Below are 14,373 nucleotides of genomic sequence, written 5' to 3' on the forward strand. Positions count from 1 at the left end.
TGGCCAACAAACATATGAAAAAAAAGCTCATCATCCCTGGTCATTAGAGAAATGCAAATCAAAACCACAATGAGATACCATCTCATACCACTTAGAATGGCAATCATTAAAAAGTCAGGAAACAACAGATGCTGGAGAGGATGTGGAGAAATAGTAACGCTTTTACACTGTTAGTGGGAGTGTTAATTAGTTCAATGATTGTGGAAAACAGTGTGGCGATTCCTCAAGGATCTACAACCAGAAATACCATTTGACCCAGGAGTCCCATTACTGGGTATATACCCCAATGATTATAAATCATTCTACTATAAAGACGCATGCACATGCATGTTTATTGCAGCGCTATTCACAATAGCAAAGACTTGGAACCAACCCAAATGCCCATCAATGCTAGACTGGATAAAGAAAATGTGGCACATATACACCATGGAATACTATGCAGCCATAAAAAAGGCTGAATTCATGTCCTTTGCAGGGACATGGATGAAGCTGGAAACCATCATTCTCAGCAAACTAACATAGGAACAGAAAACCAAATACTGCATGTTCTCATAAGTGGGAGTTGAACAATGAGAACGCATGTACACAGGGAGGGGAACATCACACACTGGGGCCTGTCAGGAGCTGGGGTCTAGGAGAGGGATAGCATTAGGAGAAATACCTAATGTAAATTATGGGTTAATGGGTACAGCAAACCACCATGGCATGTGTATACCTATGTAACAAACCTGCACGTTCTGCACATGTATCCTAGAACCTAAAGCATAATAAAAAAAAAAAAGTTAGTATGAAATGTAAATTCTATATTAACACCGGAAGAGGGGAAATGCTCATCTGGAACTCTTCTAAGTGATCATTTAGAAATTGTTATACTTTTATATTTTATGTTTGTTTTTTATTGTTTTTGGATAAGTTTCATATGGTTTTGTTTTTATTCCCCAAATAACTGCTGAGTTTTCCTGATTATTTTCCCAACTTATAACTATTGTGACACAAAATATAATTATTGGTGAGAATGAATATTCAAGCATATAGTCCTTAGAAAAATTACTATAAACATAAGATTAAACATTCATAAAAATGTGTTTTATACTATTTAATTGAATAGATTTACCATAGACCATTGTATTGGCATTGGTCATAAAGTTATATTAAAGTATGAGCCTTGTCTCAAGGCTTTAATAAGATCAGATGTAGAGAAGATTGCTTATATTAAGATCTTAAACATACATGTCTAGATGATGCTATTAATTCGAAATAACACTTACTTGGTAAATCATACAAGTAAATACCATCATACAGAACTTGGGAGGAATTTAAATTTTTAGGCCAAATATTTTATGAACTGTTAAGGGTTTTTCAGATTCTTTTAAACTAGAACTCTGTTATAATAAATATGACTAAAAATAATTAGTAACCATTGAAAAGGAATGTTGTTTATTGAGAGTGATACAGTTGACTTTTTCTTTCAAAGGTACACTATAAGCATGGTTATCTTAAAAGAATGCATTTGCTATAGAAGGCACAACTAATGCCCTTTCAGCCATATTATCCTTTTTCTTTCAGAATTACCAAGAATGACTTGAAGTTTGTTTTGTTTTTAGAACTGTTTTTCGTGTATTCATTAGAAGGGAGGATGATTTCTATAGTACCTAATAATGCCCTTTATATTCTCTAAATGTGTTGATCTCTTCATAATTAAGCATAATCAATACTAATATTTTTCATAACAAGTGCTTGTGATGAAAGAAACTTGGAAAATATGTCCCTACTGAATTACCTTCAGTGGTAAACTTTGTTGTAATTATGTTTGCATTTATGAAATAGAAAGGTTGGTAATATTTTTGTTATAGTAAAATTTTGTAACAAAATTTGACTTGCACATTTTTTAGTTGAAAGTAAGGAAATGCCTATATTGTGGGATAGCTTTAAATATAAGTGAAACAGTTTATTGCTTGACCCCATACCTATCCAGAAATATTAGGTTGGTGCAAAAGCAATTGCGGTTTTTGCCATTACTTTTAATTACTTCTGCACCAACTTAACACAATTATTGGCTTACAGCTTAGTACTCTCTCCTTTCTGTAGCTCCTTGATTAATAGCATTACTCTCCACTCAAGTATCTGCTCAAGCCAGAAATGTGAGTGTCATTCTCTAGTTGTTCTTTATTATGATCCAGTGAGTTCACTAAATGCACTTTATTTTCTCTGTAAATTTCTCTACCCTCCATGAATGTACACCTTTTATGGTCTCCCTTGTCCTTGAGAAGAAGCCCAAACTATTTGGAATGCCCTGTAGGCCCTTTGCAAACAGGCCTTATTCATTCAGCATTTCTTATTTGTACTGTACACTGCCAGACACTGAGCTATAAAGATGAATAAGGTCAAACCTTCTAGGAGCTCACAGTTTTTGGGGAAGAGAGAAAACCTGTAGAATATGTATAGTGAAGGGAGGGATCAATGAAAAACAAGGAGTATGGGGAGGGAGAAGAAGATTGTGTAAAGGTCGTGTCAGGAAAAAAAATAATAATAAGGAAATAATGATTGAGTCAGATACCTTTAAAATGACCAAGACAGCTGGGCACGCAGTGGCTCACACCTTAGGGAATAATCCCAGGACTTAGGGAGGCAGAAGCAAGAGGATAGCTTGAGCCCAGCAGTTCAGGACCTGCCTGGGCAACGTAGTGAGACCCTATTCTCCACAAAAAGGAAAAAAAGGCAAAATAAAATAACCAAGAGAATGACACGTCTGATGCTTTTGAATTAAATGTGTGGACCCTCTGTCTATTAATGCAGGCACTAGGGGATTTAGTCAAACTACGTCTGCAGAAAGGCATTAGAAAGAGCAGCTGGGAAGAGTACAGGTGATTTGATTCTTTTCCTAATAATTTTCAAGTACCCCTGGCATATTAATACAAGTTTATGGCATTGCCTTTGGGATTTGTTATAAATGTGTGTCCAAAAAATAATTTGTTCCTCCTTTGCCTTTGCTATCTTATTCACAGTCTAAAGCAATATTTTAGAATAAATATGGTGATCTGATGCTTAAGGATGTAATTTCAGTCTTAGCTTCTATAAATCTCTGTTTAGTGTTCCTAAAAGATTTTCTTTGTTTTTTTCAGCATACTTCTTGATGAAGAAGGTCACATCAAGTTAACAGGTAAAAAAAAAATCCTCATTTTATTAAAATATTTTCTCCTACAATATATACTTTCCTTTAAGGTTGATTGAGGTACAAATATTGAGTAATACACTGTATTAAAATTAAAAACTTGTATTAGAGCCAGGCGTGGTGGCTCACCCCTGTAATCTCAGCATTCTGGGAGGCTGAGGCAGGTGGATCACTTGAGGTCGGGAATTCAAGACTAGCCTGGCCAACATGGTGAAACCCCATTTCTATTAAAAACACAAAAAAATGAGTTGGGCGTGGTGGTGCACGCCTGTAATCCCAGTTACTTGGGAGGCTGAGGCAGGAGCATCACTTGAACCCAGGAGGCAGAGGTTGCAGTGAGCCAAGATGGCACCACTGTACTCCAGCCTGGGCGACAGAGTGAGACTCCATCTCAAAAAAACAAAAACAGAAAAAAACTTGTATTAGAAAATTTAAATGATTAATGTCAGAACTCAAAGTTTAAAATTTACATGTGCAAATTTATGTAGGATATTTATATTTGTTTTGGCAGATTTTGGCCTAAGTAAAGAGTCTATTGACCATGAGAAGAAGGCATATTCTTTTTGTGGAACTGTGGAGTATATGGCTCCAGAAGTAGTTAATCGTCGAGGTCATACTCAGAGTGCTGACTGGTGGTCTTTTGGTGTGTTAATGGTAAGGTTTGAATTTGGGTTTTTTTTGGGAGGAAGGAGGTTGTTTGTTAAGTGAGGATTAGCAGTGAATATTAAAGAAACTGGTGTTTTTATTTTCTTTATTTTATACCATATGTAATAAGTAACCAAGAAAAATTATTATATGCAGTATAGAAGGACTGTGAAATCTATTAGCTGCTTCTATCTCGTCCTAATTTGAAAAGGCAAAAAATATATATATATTACCATAGATTTCCTGCTAATAGTAACAATCTAAAGCATTAATGGTATTTACTCTTTTGGAGAAACTGGTCCAGAAATCTATTAGTAAGTGACCCTTAAAATAAGTTCGTTTGGTCGGGTGCAGTGGCTCACACCTGTAATCCTAGCACTTTGGGAGGCTGAGGCGGGTGGATCACCTGATGTCAGGAGTTCAAGACCAGCTTGGCCAACATGGCAAAACCCCATCTCCACTAAAAATACAAAAATTAGCCAAGCAGGATGGCATACGCCTGTAATCCCAGCCACACAGGAGACTGAGACTGGAGAATTGCTAGAACCTGGGAGGCAGAGGTTGCAGTGAGCCAAGATCATGCCACTGCACTCCAGCCTGGGCAACAGAGCAAGACACCGTCTCAAAAAAAATAAAATAAGTTCTGCCAGGCGCGGTGGCTCACGCCTATAATCCCAGCACTTTGGGAGGCCAAGGCAGACAGATCACTTAAACTCTGGAGTTCGAAACCACCCTGGCCAACATGGTAAAACCCCGTTTCTACTAAAAATACAAAAATTAGGCTGGGCGTGGTGACTCATGCCTGTAAAACCAGCCTGGACAACGTGGTGAAACCCCATCTCTACTACAACTACAAAAAATTAGCCAGGCATGATGGCACACACCTGTAATCCCAGCTACTTGGGAGGCTGAGGCAGGAGGATCACTTGAACCCAGGAGACGGAGATTGCAGTGAGCCAAGATCGTGCCACTGCACTCCAACCTGGGTGACAGAGTGAGACTGTGTCTCAAAAAAAAATAAAATGTAAGTTCATATGAAATTGGCATATTTATCAAATTGTTCACATATCTACACTTTAAAATTGCCATTTGAAATGTGATTGTTGAAGCTGAGCATGGTGGCCCATGCCTGTAATCCCAGCACTTTGAGAGGCTGGAGGGGGAGGATCCCTTGAGTCCAAGAGTTCAAGACCAACCTGGGCAACATACTGAGACCTCGTTTCTACAAAAAAATATGTACAAAATTAGCCAGTCATGGTGGCACAGGCTTGTAGTCCCAGCTATTCGGGAAGCTGAGGTGGGAGAATTGCTTGAGCCCAGGAGATAGAAACTGCAGTGAGCTGAGATTGCACCACTGCACTCCAGCCTGGGCTACAGAGCCAGGCCCTGTCTCAAAAATAAAAATGTGATTGATTTCCATAAAAAAAAAAACTGTATAGCTCAGTTGTTTTAGGAATTATCAAGAACTTCAGTAACAAATATGGTAGAAATAGAAAACACTTATTACATAGCAATTTTAAAATATTTGAATATAATTAAGATGATGCTTTTTTTGCCTTCTGACCTTACGATTTTATATTTATTGACTAATACTTCTGATTGTTTTGCCTTTCTGTAGTTTGAAATGCTTACTGGTACACTACCTTTCCAAGGAAAAGATCGAAAAGAAACAATGACTATGATTCTTAAGTAAGTACTCCTGTAATATAGATATTTTGATGAGATTTTAAAATAAATGCTTCAGGCTGGGCGCCGTGGCTCATGCGTGCAATCCCGGCACTTTGGGAGGGCGAGGCAGATGGATCACTTGAGATCAGGAGTTCGAGACCAGCCTGGCCAACATGGTGAAATCCCATCTCTACTAAAAATACAAACCTTAGCCGGGCGTGGTAGTGCACACCTGTAGTCTCAGCTACTCGGGAGACTGAGGCGGGAGAATCCCTTGAACCCGGGAGGTGGAGGTTGCAGTGAGCTGATATCACACCACTGCACTCCATCCTGGGCAACAGAGCGAGACTCTATCTCAAAAAAAGTAAAATAAAATAAATGTTTCACACTAAAAAAAATGAGATTTTAGAGTGTTGGCTGTAGTATAAGAAATAACTAAGAAATTCATCAATATTACATGGTTTGAATATGAACAGACTGCATAGATTTAGAATACTCATATTATCTTCATGTTAATAGTGAAATACTGAAAGCTTTACTTTTGAGATTTGTAATATGACAAGGATGCCCATTATTTCACTTCTGTCCACATTGTCCTGGAAGTCCTAGCCAATATGGTAAGTCAAGCAAAAAAGTAAAGTATAAGGTTTAAAAGAAGAAATAAAATTATCATTATTTAGATAACATGACTGTATCCATAGAAGATCCAGTCATCAACCTGCACAACATAGCAAAACCCTGTCTCTACAAAAAAATGCAAAAATTAGCCAGGCATGGTGGTAAGCACCTGTATTCCCAGCTACTTTGGGGGGTGGGGGATGGGGACTAAGACAGGAGGATCATTTGAGCCCAGGAGGTTGAGGCTGCAGTGGACTGAGATGGTTCCACTGCACCCCAGCCTGGGTGACAGAGCAAAACCCTGTCTCAAAAAATAAAGGAAAATCCAGTGATCATATAAATTCTTGGAATTAATAAGAGTTTAGCAAAGTTACTGGATACAAGGTAAATAAACAAAAATCTATTCTGTGTCTCTATACTAGCAAAAGAAAATGGAATTTTTATCCGGGCAAAGTGGCTCACGCCTGTAATCCCAGCACTTTGGCAGGCCGAGGCGGGCAGATCACCTGAGGTCCGGAGTTTGAGACCAGCGTGGCCAACATGGCGAAACCCTGTCTCTACTAAAAATACAAAAAATTAGCCGGGCATGGTGGCAGGCGCCTGTAATCCCAACTAGTCGGGAGGCTGCAGCAGGAGAATCACTTGAACCCGGGAGGCGGAGGTTGCAGTGAGCCAAGATCGTGCCACTACACTCCAGCCTGGGCAACAAGAGTGAAATTCCATCTCAAAAAAAAAAAAAAAATGGAATTTTCAAAGAGGTTACTGTTTACAACAATGTAAAAATTCTCAGATACCTAATGATAAATCTAGCAGAAGTTATGTAAGACCTCTGTTGAAAAAACCAGAAAATTTTATTTAAAGAAATTTTAAAAGACCAAAATAACTTGAAAGGATATACTGTGTTTATGTTATGACAGACCCAGTGTTGCAAAGATAACAGTTCTATAGATCAGTGTTATCCACTAGAAATATAATGTGGACCAGCCAGGCATGGTGGCTCATGCCTGTAATCCCAGCACTTTGGGATGCCAAGGTGGGCAGATTGCTTGAGCCCAGGAGTTTGACACCAGCTTGGACAACATGGCAAAACCCTATCTCTACAAAAATAAAAATTAAAAAATAAGCCAGATGTGGTGGCACGTGCCAGTAGTCCCAGCCACTTGGGAGACTGAGGTGAGAGGATCACTTGAGCCTGGGAGGTCAAAGCTGCAGTGAGCCCTGATCACACCACTACACTCTAACCTGAGCAACAGAGTGAAGAGCGAGACCCTGTCTCAAAAAAAAAAAAAAAAGAAAAGAAAAGAAATATAATGCGAACCACATACATAATTTTAAGTTTTCTAGTAGCTACATTTAAAAAAGTAAAAAGAGACAGGTTGTGGTGGCTCACGCCTGTAATCCCAGCACTTTGGGAGGCCGAGGCGGGTGGATCACCTGAGGTCAGGAGTTCAAGACCAGCCTGGCCAACATGGCAAAACCCTGTCTCTACTGAAAATAAAAAAATTAGCTGGGCGTGGTGGCACACACCTGTAATCCCAGCTACTTGGGAGGCTGAGGCAGGAGAATCACTTGAACCCGGGAGGCGGAGGTTGCAGTGAGTCAAGATCACCACCACTGCACTCCAGCCTGGGTGATGAGTGAAACTCTGTCTCAAAAAATAAAAAAGTAAAAAGAAAGTTAATTGTAATATTTTATTTAACCCAGTGTACCCAAGATGTTATTTCAGCATGTAACCAATGTTAAAATATGATTGAGGTATTTGTTTACAACCAGTTTTTTTCATACTCATTTGAAATTCAGTGTATTTTACACTTGCAAAATGTGGATTGGCACATTTCAGGTTCTCAGTAGCCGTATGTGGCTAGTGGCTATTATAATGGATGACAAAACTATAGTTTCAATGCAAATAAAATTAAAATCCTAACAATTTTTAATGTGGATCTTGATAAACTGATTCTAATATGATAATACAAAAGACCAAGAATAGCTAAAATACTCTTGAAGACCAAGATAGGAAGACTTGCTTTACCAGGTATTAAGTCTTATTATAACAGTAATTAATACGGCATTGAAACAAGTGTGGAAAGTAGATCTATGCAATAGAATAAAGAGCCCAGAAACATATCTATATATGTGGACACTTAATTTGCAACCATTGGGAATTTCAGAGCAGTAGGGAAAGAATAGCCTTTTCTTAATAAATCATGCTGGAAAAGTTAAATATTTGTATAAAAAATAGGCAGGAAGTGGTGGCTCACACCTGTAATCCGAGCACTTTGGGAGGCTGAGGTGGATCACTTGAGGCCATGAGTTCAAGAATATAAAATTTATCCAGGCGTGGTAGTGCACACCTGTAGTCCTAGCTACTTGGGAGGCTGAGGTGGGAGACTCGCTTAAGCCAAGGAGGTCAAGAGTGCAGTGAGCCATGATCATGCCACTGCCCTCCAGCCTGGGTAATAGAGCAAGACTGTGTCTCAAAAAAAAATTTGCTTTAAAAAAATTTTTTAAAATTCCTACCTTCCACCGTACATAAAAATCATTGCCATTCTATTTAGAACCCCAATCAATAAGAAAAAGCCAACCCAATAAAAACATGGGCAAGAGACTTAGGGATCTGACAGAAGATAATATTCAATGGCCAAAAAACTTATGAAAAGATACTCAACCTCGTTAATCAGAAAATGCAAATTAAAATCACAAGGAGATATCACTGCCTACTCACCATAATGGCTAAAATTAAAAAGATTGAAAGGAGCATTCTGAACCATTTGTGGCCCAGACTGCTGCCCTATTCAAAAATTTTGAAAATAAAAATAAATAAAAATAAAAAGACTGACAGTTCAAAATGGTGGGATGTGAAGCAGTGGCAACTTTTATACATAGCTGGAAGGAATATCAATACTCATATAACCACTTTGGAAAGCAGTTTTTGTCCTTATCTTCTAAAGACAAATATATGTATATCCTTATCCAATTAGCCCCACTCCTAGACATGGACCCATGTTAAAAGAATCTAGTTACTCACACATCAAAAAACAAGTACAAAGTTGTTCATAGCAACATTATTTGTAATAGCCAAAAAGTGGAAACCTTATTAACAAAAGAGTGAATTAATAAATGATGGTATATTCATACAGTCGAATACAATAGGAGTTGTATTTACTATATGTATTTTAGGTTCTGTGGGCCACACACAGCGTCTGTCACATATTCTTTGTATTTTTTTTCCAACCCTGTAAAATATAAAACAATTCCTGAGAGCCATTCAAAAACAGGCTGAAGCCTTGGCCCATGGGTGTAGTATGCCATACAACAAAGAAAATGAACAAACCACAGTTACATGCAACAGCTTAGATAAATCTCACAAGAATGTGGAGCTAAGGAAGTTCAGACACAAAAGAAAAAGTACTATATGATTATATTTGTAAAGTTTACAGAGCAGGCAAAACTAAAGCATAGATTTTAGGGTTCATATTTAGATGGCTAAAAGCCTGAGGCAAAATAAGGAAAGTGGTTACATTGGATGAGAGGTTCTGGCAATGTTATGTGTCTTGGCCAGGTGACTGTTCAGTTTGTGGCAAATAATTGAGCTATGTACTTTGGGTGTTTTTGTTCGGGGTTTTTTGGGGTATTTTATATTATTCTACACAATTAAAAAGGTCTAAAAAGATGTGCTACATAAATGAATGTTCACTGAACTTTCATCACTAAACCTTTATCACTTCATCTACTTTGATCCCTCCCTTTCAGCGAACAAACACTCTCGTGTTGAAGAACTAAATCCTTCTTTGACTTGGCCTTCCTTTCAAGTTAGTGTACCATCTTCCTGCATCCTTTCAACACAAAGCCTCTTTAAGAAGTAGTCTGTGCTTTCTGTTACTACTTTTTTGGCTTTTTTTATTTCACAGCCTATTTGTCATTCATCCCCACCACTCTGCTGAAACTGCTCTCCCTGTGGCTATCAGTGGTCTTCTAGTTGCTAAAACCAGGGGCAAGTTGTCAAAAGGATGACTCTGTACCATTCATTCACACAATTCATTTAACAGAGGTTTCAGTTCTTGCTACTCATACTTGAGACGTAGTATTAACAAGACTGAAAAGGTCTTTGGTGGACTTCAGAACTTATATTTTAGTGGGGGAGACAAGGAATTAATATCTAAACAATTTCAGGTAGTAATAGGAGATATAAGGATAATAAATCAGAAATCTGTACTTGTAATAGTGACCCTTTACTGTGTGAGGGAAGGAGCAGAAAGCAGTAGCCATATTAGATGGGACACTCACGAAAGGCATCTCTGAGTATTTGACACTGTTGGCCACTCCCTCCCTCCATAGTTTTTCATACTTTCATCTGCTTCTCCCACCTCTCTAACCATTCCCCTTTTGGTCACTTTTACATGATTTCTTCTCTTCCTATTTTTCCTTTTTTAATTATAAAAATTTTCAAAAATGAATTCTCAAAAATAGAATAATTCAGTGAACACATATACCTGTCACCCAGATTCGACATTTATCAAGATTTGGCCATTTCGCTTTATCTATTCTTTTTTTCTTTTCTTTACTGAAGTATTATAAGTATTCCAGACATATCTACTTAATTCAGTTTGCCTTGCTAAAAATATGGATGTTTTCTTACACATCCACATAAAACTAGCAATAATGCTTAGTTATCATCAGTCCTTAACCAGTTTTTTCAGATTTTCTTCAAAACTGTGTCTTTACAGTTGGATCCAAATCAAGTCTGCACTTTCCATTTGGTTGTACTTCTTAAACTTCTGTTAGTCTAGAACAGTCTATCCCTGCTTTTCCCCTGCTGTTTATTTGTAGAAACCAAGTCAGTTGTTTTATGGAACTCTGCTTTCTGGATTTATCTTGTCAAAGAATGAGACCCCCTCTCAACATCTGAAATAAAGCATAAAACTTATTTTATTCCTTGCTATGGTAAGGCTAAAGTCTCCCCAAACACAGTAGACCACTAATCTTATATAGAGTTTTGAGGAAGGGTGGAGCTCAAGAACTGGCAGATTTTCAGGTCTATAAGTGGGTTGACATTATCTGTAAGAATGTGATTATTTGGGTGGGACTGTTGTTGATCAGTGGGCACTCAGGTGTGTTTATTGGAGTGAGTCCATTCCTGTTTGGCTAATTTTCAGAGACAAAAAGCAGTTACTCATCCTTGCAGGTGTTCACTAGGCAAGTTGTCATTGGTCAATTCAATGGATTTTAAACCAACTGAAAGGATTTAAAACTAGTTCTGGTGGTTCTCTTGTTACCATGGTTACATAACAATTAGTCTTTTCCTAAGAGTATGGAAACTTTTTTTATTCCCTTAGTGTTATTAACTTGATCCTCTGTCCTATTTTTGGTTAAATTGTTTTAGCAAGATTATTTCACAGCTAATACTGTGTGGTCCTTATTACATCAGGAGGCTTACAATACCTTGTTGCCCCCACTTTAAGTGATGGGCTCCAGTGGGTGCAGCTGATTCCTCCATTGTAAAGTTCCCTGTCATGCTTTTAACTAATGGTTCTATCCATTAATAATGATTACTTGGAACAGTTATTTTATAAGGAATTCAAAAGTGATGAATTGCTTTTTTTTTTTAAAAAAAAGGGCGGGGGTGGTTTAGAAACAAGATCTTGCTCTGTTGCCCAGACTTGAATGCAGTGGCATGATCACAGCTCACTGCAACGTCAAACTCCTGGGCTAAAACGATCCTCCTGCCTCAGCCTCTCGAGTAGCTAGGACTACAGGTGCACCACCACGCCCAGCCAAGTTCTTTAATCTCTTGTACAGATGATATGTTGCTATGTTGCCAGGCTGGTCTCAAACTCCTGGGCTCAAGTGATCCTCCCACCTCCGCCTCCCAAAGTGTTGGGATTACAGGCATGAGCCACTATGTCCGGCCGTGATTTTCTATTATTATTATTCCTTCCTCATTTATTAGCTGGTATTTTCTCAACAAACTTTCCCTCATCAACTATGATGATTTAATTACTTGAATTAAGGCTCATCCAAGAAAAAGAGAATAAATACTTAATTATTTTCTTAATTGTTTCTAATGTCAGAGCCCTAGTTCCTTCCTAGTGGGGGTAATATCCAGTGAGTTGAGTTTTTGTGTTTTGACTTTGCTTTTTCTTATTTTACTATAATAAACTAATTGGATTTAATAATCAGTGTGATTCAGCCAATTGCATTCGTTATTTTTAATGCCCAAATTGTTCTTTTTCTGACTACCTTGTAAATGGTCTTGTCCCCCAGAATCCATCTATGATATGCTTTTCTTCCCCCTCTGCACTCTTTCCTGACTGACTTGTCTTTCCTATAACTACCCTCCACATTTTAATTACTCTCAAATCACTCTTTCTTACATGAATTTACCAGGCATTAGACCTGTGTTTCCATTTACTCACCTGCCTGGCCCTCCCAAAATATATTACATGCATGATTTCACATCTTTGAACTAAAGGTATCTTTATTTGCTGTTCTTTTCTTATACTCCCAGTTATCAGCATTTTCATGCACCCTCTTTCCCAAACCAGAAACCTGGAAATCATTTTTTATTCCTTCTCTCTTTTGCATAATTAGGTATTCTCCATATTCGATCTCAGAATTATTTCACTGTTCCAGCCTTTCCTCTGAATTACACTGCTGAAAGTATTCAGAAAACAGTGACCTATTACCCACACTATCTGACCACATTCCTAAGTTGATTGCCTACCAGTTATGACCTCTTCCCACTCCAAATTATTCTCTACTACCCTTGGAGTTACCTTCTTGCAAATAAGTCTGGTCATGTTAGTTCACTGTTTCAGGACCTCTGCTGCATCCCTGTTACCTAATACAATAGTGTTTCCCCAGATTTGTCCAAGAGAGTATTAATTCTACAAGATGTTAATAAATATTCTTTGAAAAAGAGGTGCTGGAAATAAATACTTAGAAAATACTGATTTCGCCCATAATCCCAGCACTTTGAGAGGCTGAGGTGGGAGGATCACTTGAGGCTAGGAGTTCGAGACCATCCTAGCCAACATGGCAAAACTCCATCTCTACAACAACAACAACAAAAAAATCAGCCAGGTATGGTAGCACACACCTGTAATCCCAACTACTTGGGAGGCTGAGACTCGAGAATCCCTTGATCCCAGCAGGCAGAGGTTGCAGCGAGCCGAGATTGTGCCACTACACTCCAGCCTGGATACTCTGTCTTTAAAAAAAAACAAAAACAAAAACTGATTTGTTTGCTCTAGATTTCTCAGCCTTTTTATATGCAGTGTATTTTAATTTTGTGTCTCTAATAGGGGGATATAATAGCATTCTACAAGCTCATTGGGTCATGAGATAGTCAAGTTGCTAACTATCTAGAGGGATTAATGTTATTCAGTAAAATTTGGGGAAACACTAGCCAAATGAATAAATTGTTAGCCTTTAGATTGCATTCAAGACCTTTCATAATCTCCCATGTTAAATTAAATATTCCCTACTGTTCCCTTGTCACTCTTTGCATATGTTCTTCTGCATTTGTCTCTTAATGTACTAGCATTGCCTGTATCCATCTTCACCATGGACCATGAGGTTCATGGGCTGTCTTTATCTCTGTATCGTCAGCACTAAACAGTGTCTGGCACGTAATAGCTCAGTAACAACCCACTGAATAATAAATGGATCTGTTTCTGAAATAGGAATTTTCTCCAGCTCTATTATTATTGTCATACTTACAGGATTATTGGTTTCTTTAATTTGTAGGTTTGGAAAAAGAATTAAAATTAGAGCTGAAACAGCCCTTCAGGTTCATCTAGGCCAGCAGTTTTTAGACTGTGTATCTTCAATATTTCACAATCCTCTTTCCCACAGTTCCCCTTCCCTTCAGGGTCTGTTAAAGGGAATAGAAAGGAAAAAGTGGCATATGAAACACATGTTCTCTTAGCAGCTTTAAATGTTAGGTTTCTTAAATTCCCTTTGAGGAGGAGTTCCGAGGCTATATGTTGGGAGCTATTGGTCTAGAGTCAAATCCCTTTGCTTATAAAGAAATGATAACAGGCCCAGAATAATTGACTTTCCCACTGTCACAAAGTTCTTGGTAACAGCCAGAACTAGGATTCAAATGATCTTACTTTCACAGTGCTCTTTGCAAAATTTTGAAAAGTGAAAAAGCTCATTAGCTTATGCGCTAAAATTCAGTTATGTGTTCACATGAAAACCTGTACATAAATGTTCACTGTAGCTTTATTCATATTAGCCCGAAACTGGGCACAACCCAAATGTCCTTC

General features: G+C 38.1%; 1 protein-coding gene across 9 annotated transcripts in view; it reads left to right on the top strand.

Moving 5' to 3' along the window:
* Positions 1-14,373, top strand: part of LOC105478207 (ribosomal protein S6 kinase A3) — a 117,381-nt gene that overhangs the window by 74,931 nt on the left and 28,077 nt on the right. For all 9 annotated transcript variants that reach the window (XM_011735331.2, XM_011735336.3, XM_011735337.3 and 6 more), the window contains 3 exons: positions 3,123-3,160; positions 3,684-3,826; positions 5,436-5,506. In XM_011735331.2, coding sequence (XP_011733633.1) covers positions 3,123-3,160; positions 3,684-3,826; positions 5,436-5,506 — 252 coding nt within the window. The remainder of the gene's footprint in view (positions 1-3,122; positions 3,161-3,683; positions 3,827-5,435; positions 5,507-14,373) is intronic.

This window comes from Macaca nemestrina, chromosome X (genome assembly GCF_043159975.1).
Source record: "Macaca nemestrina isolate mMacNem1 chromosome X, mMacNem.hap1, whole genome shotgun sequence".
NCBI classification, from domain to species: domain Eukaryota; kingdom Metazoa; phylum Chordata; class Mammalia; order Primates; family Cercopithecidae; genus Macaca; species Macaca nemestrina.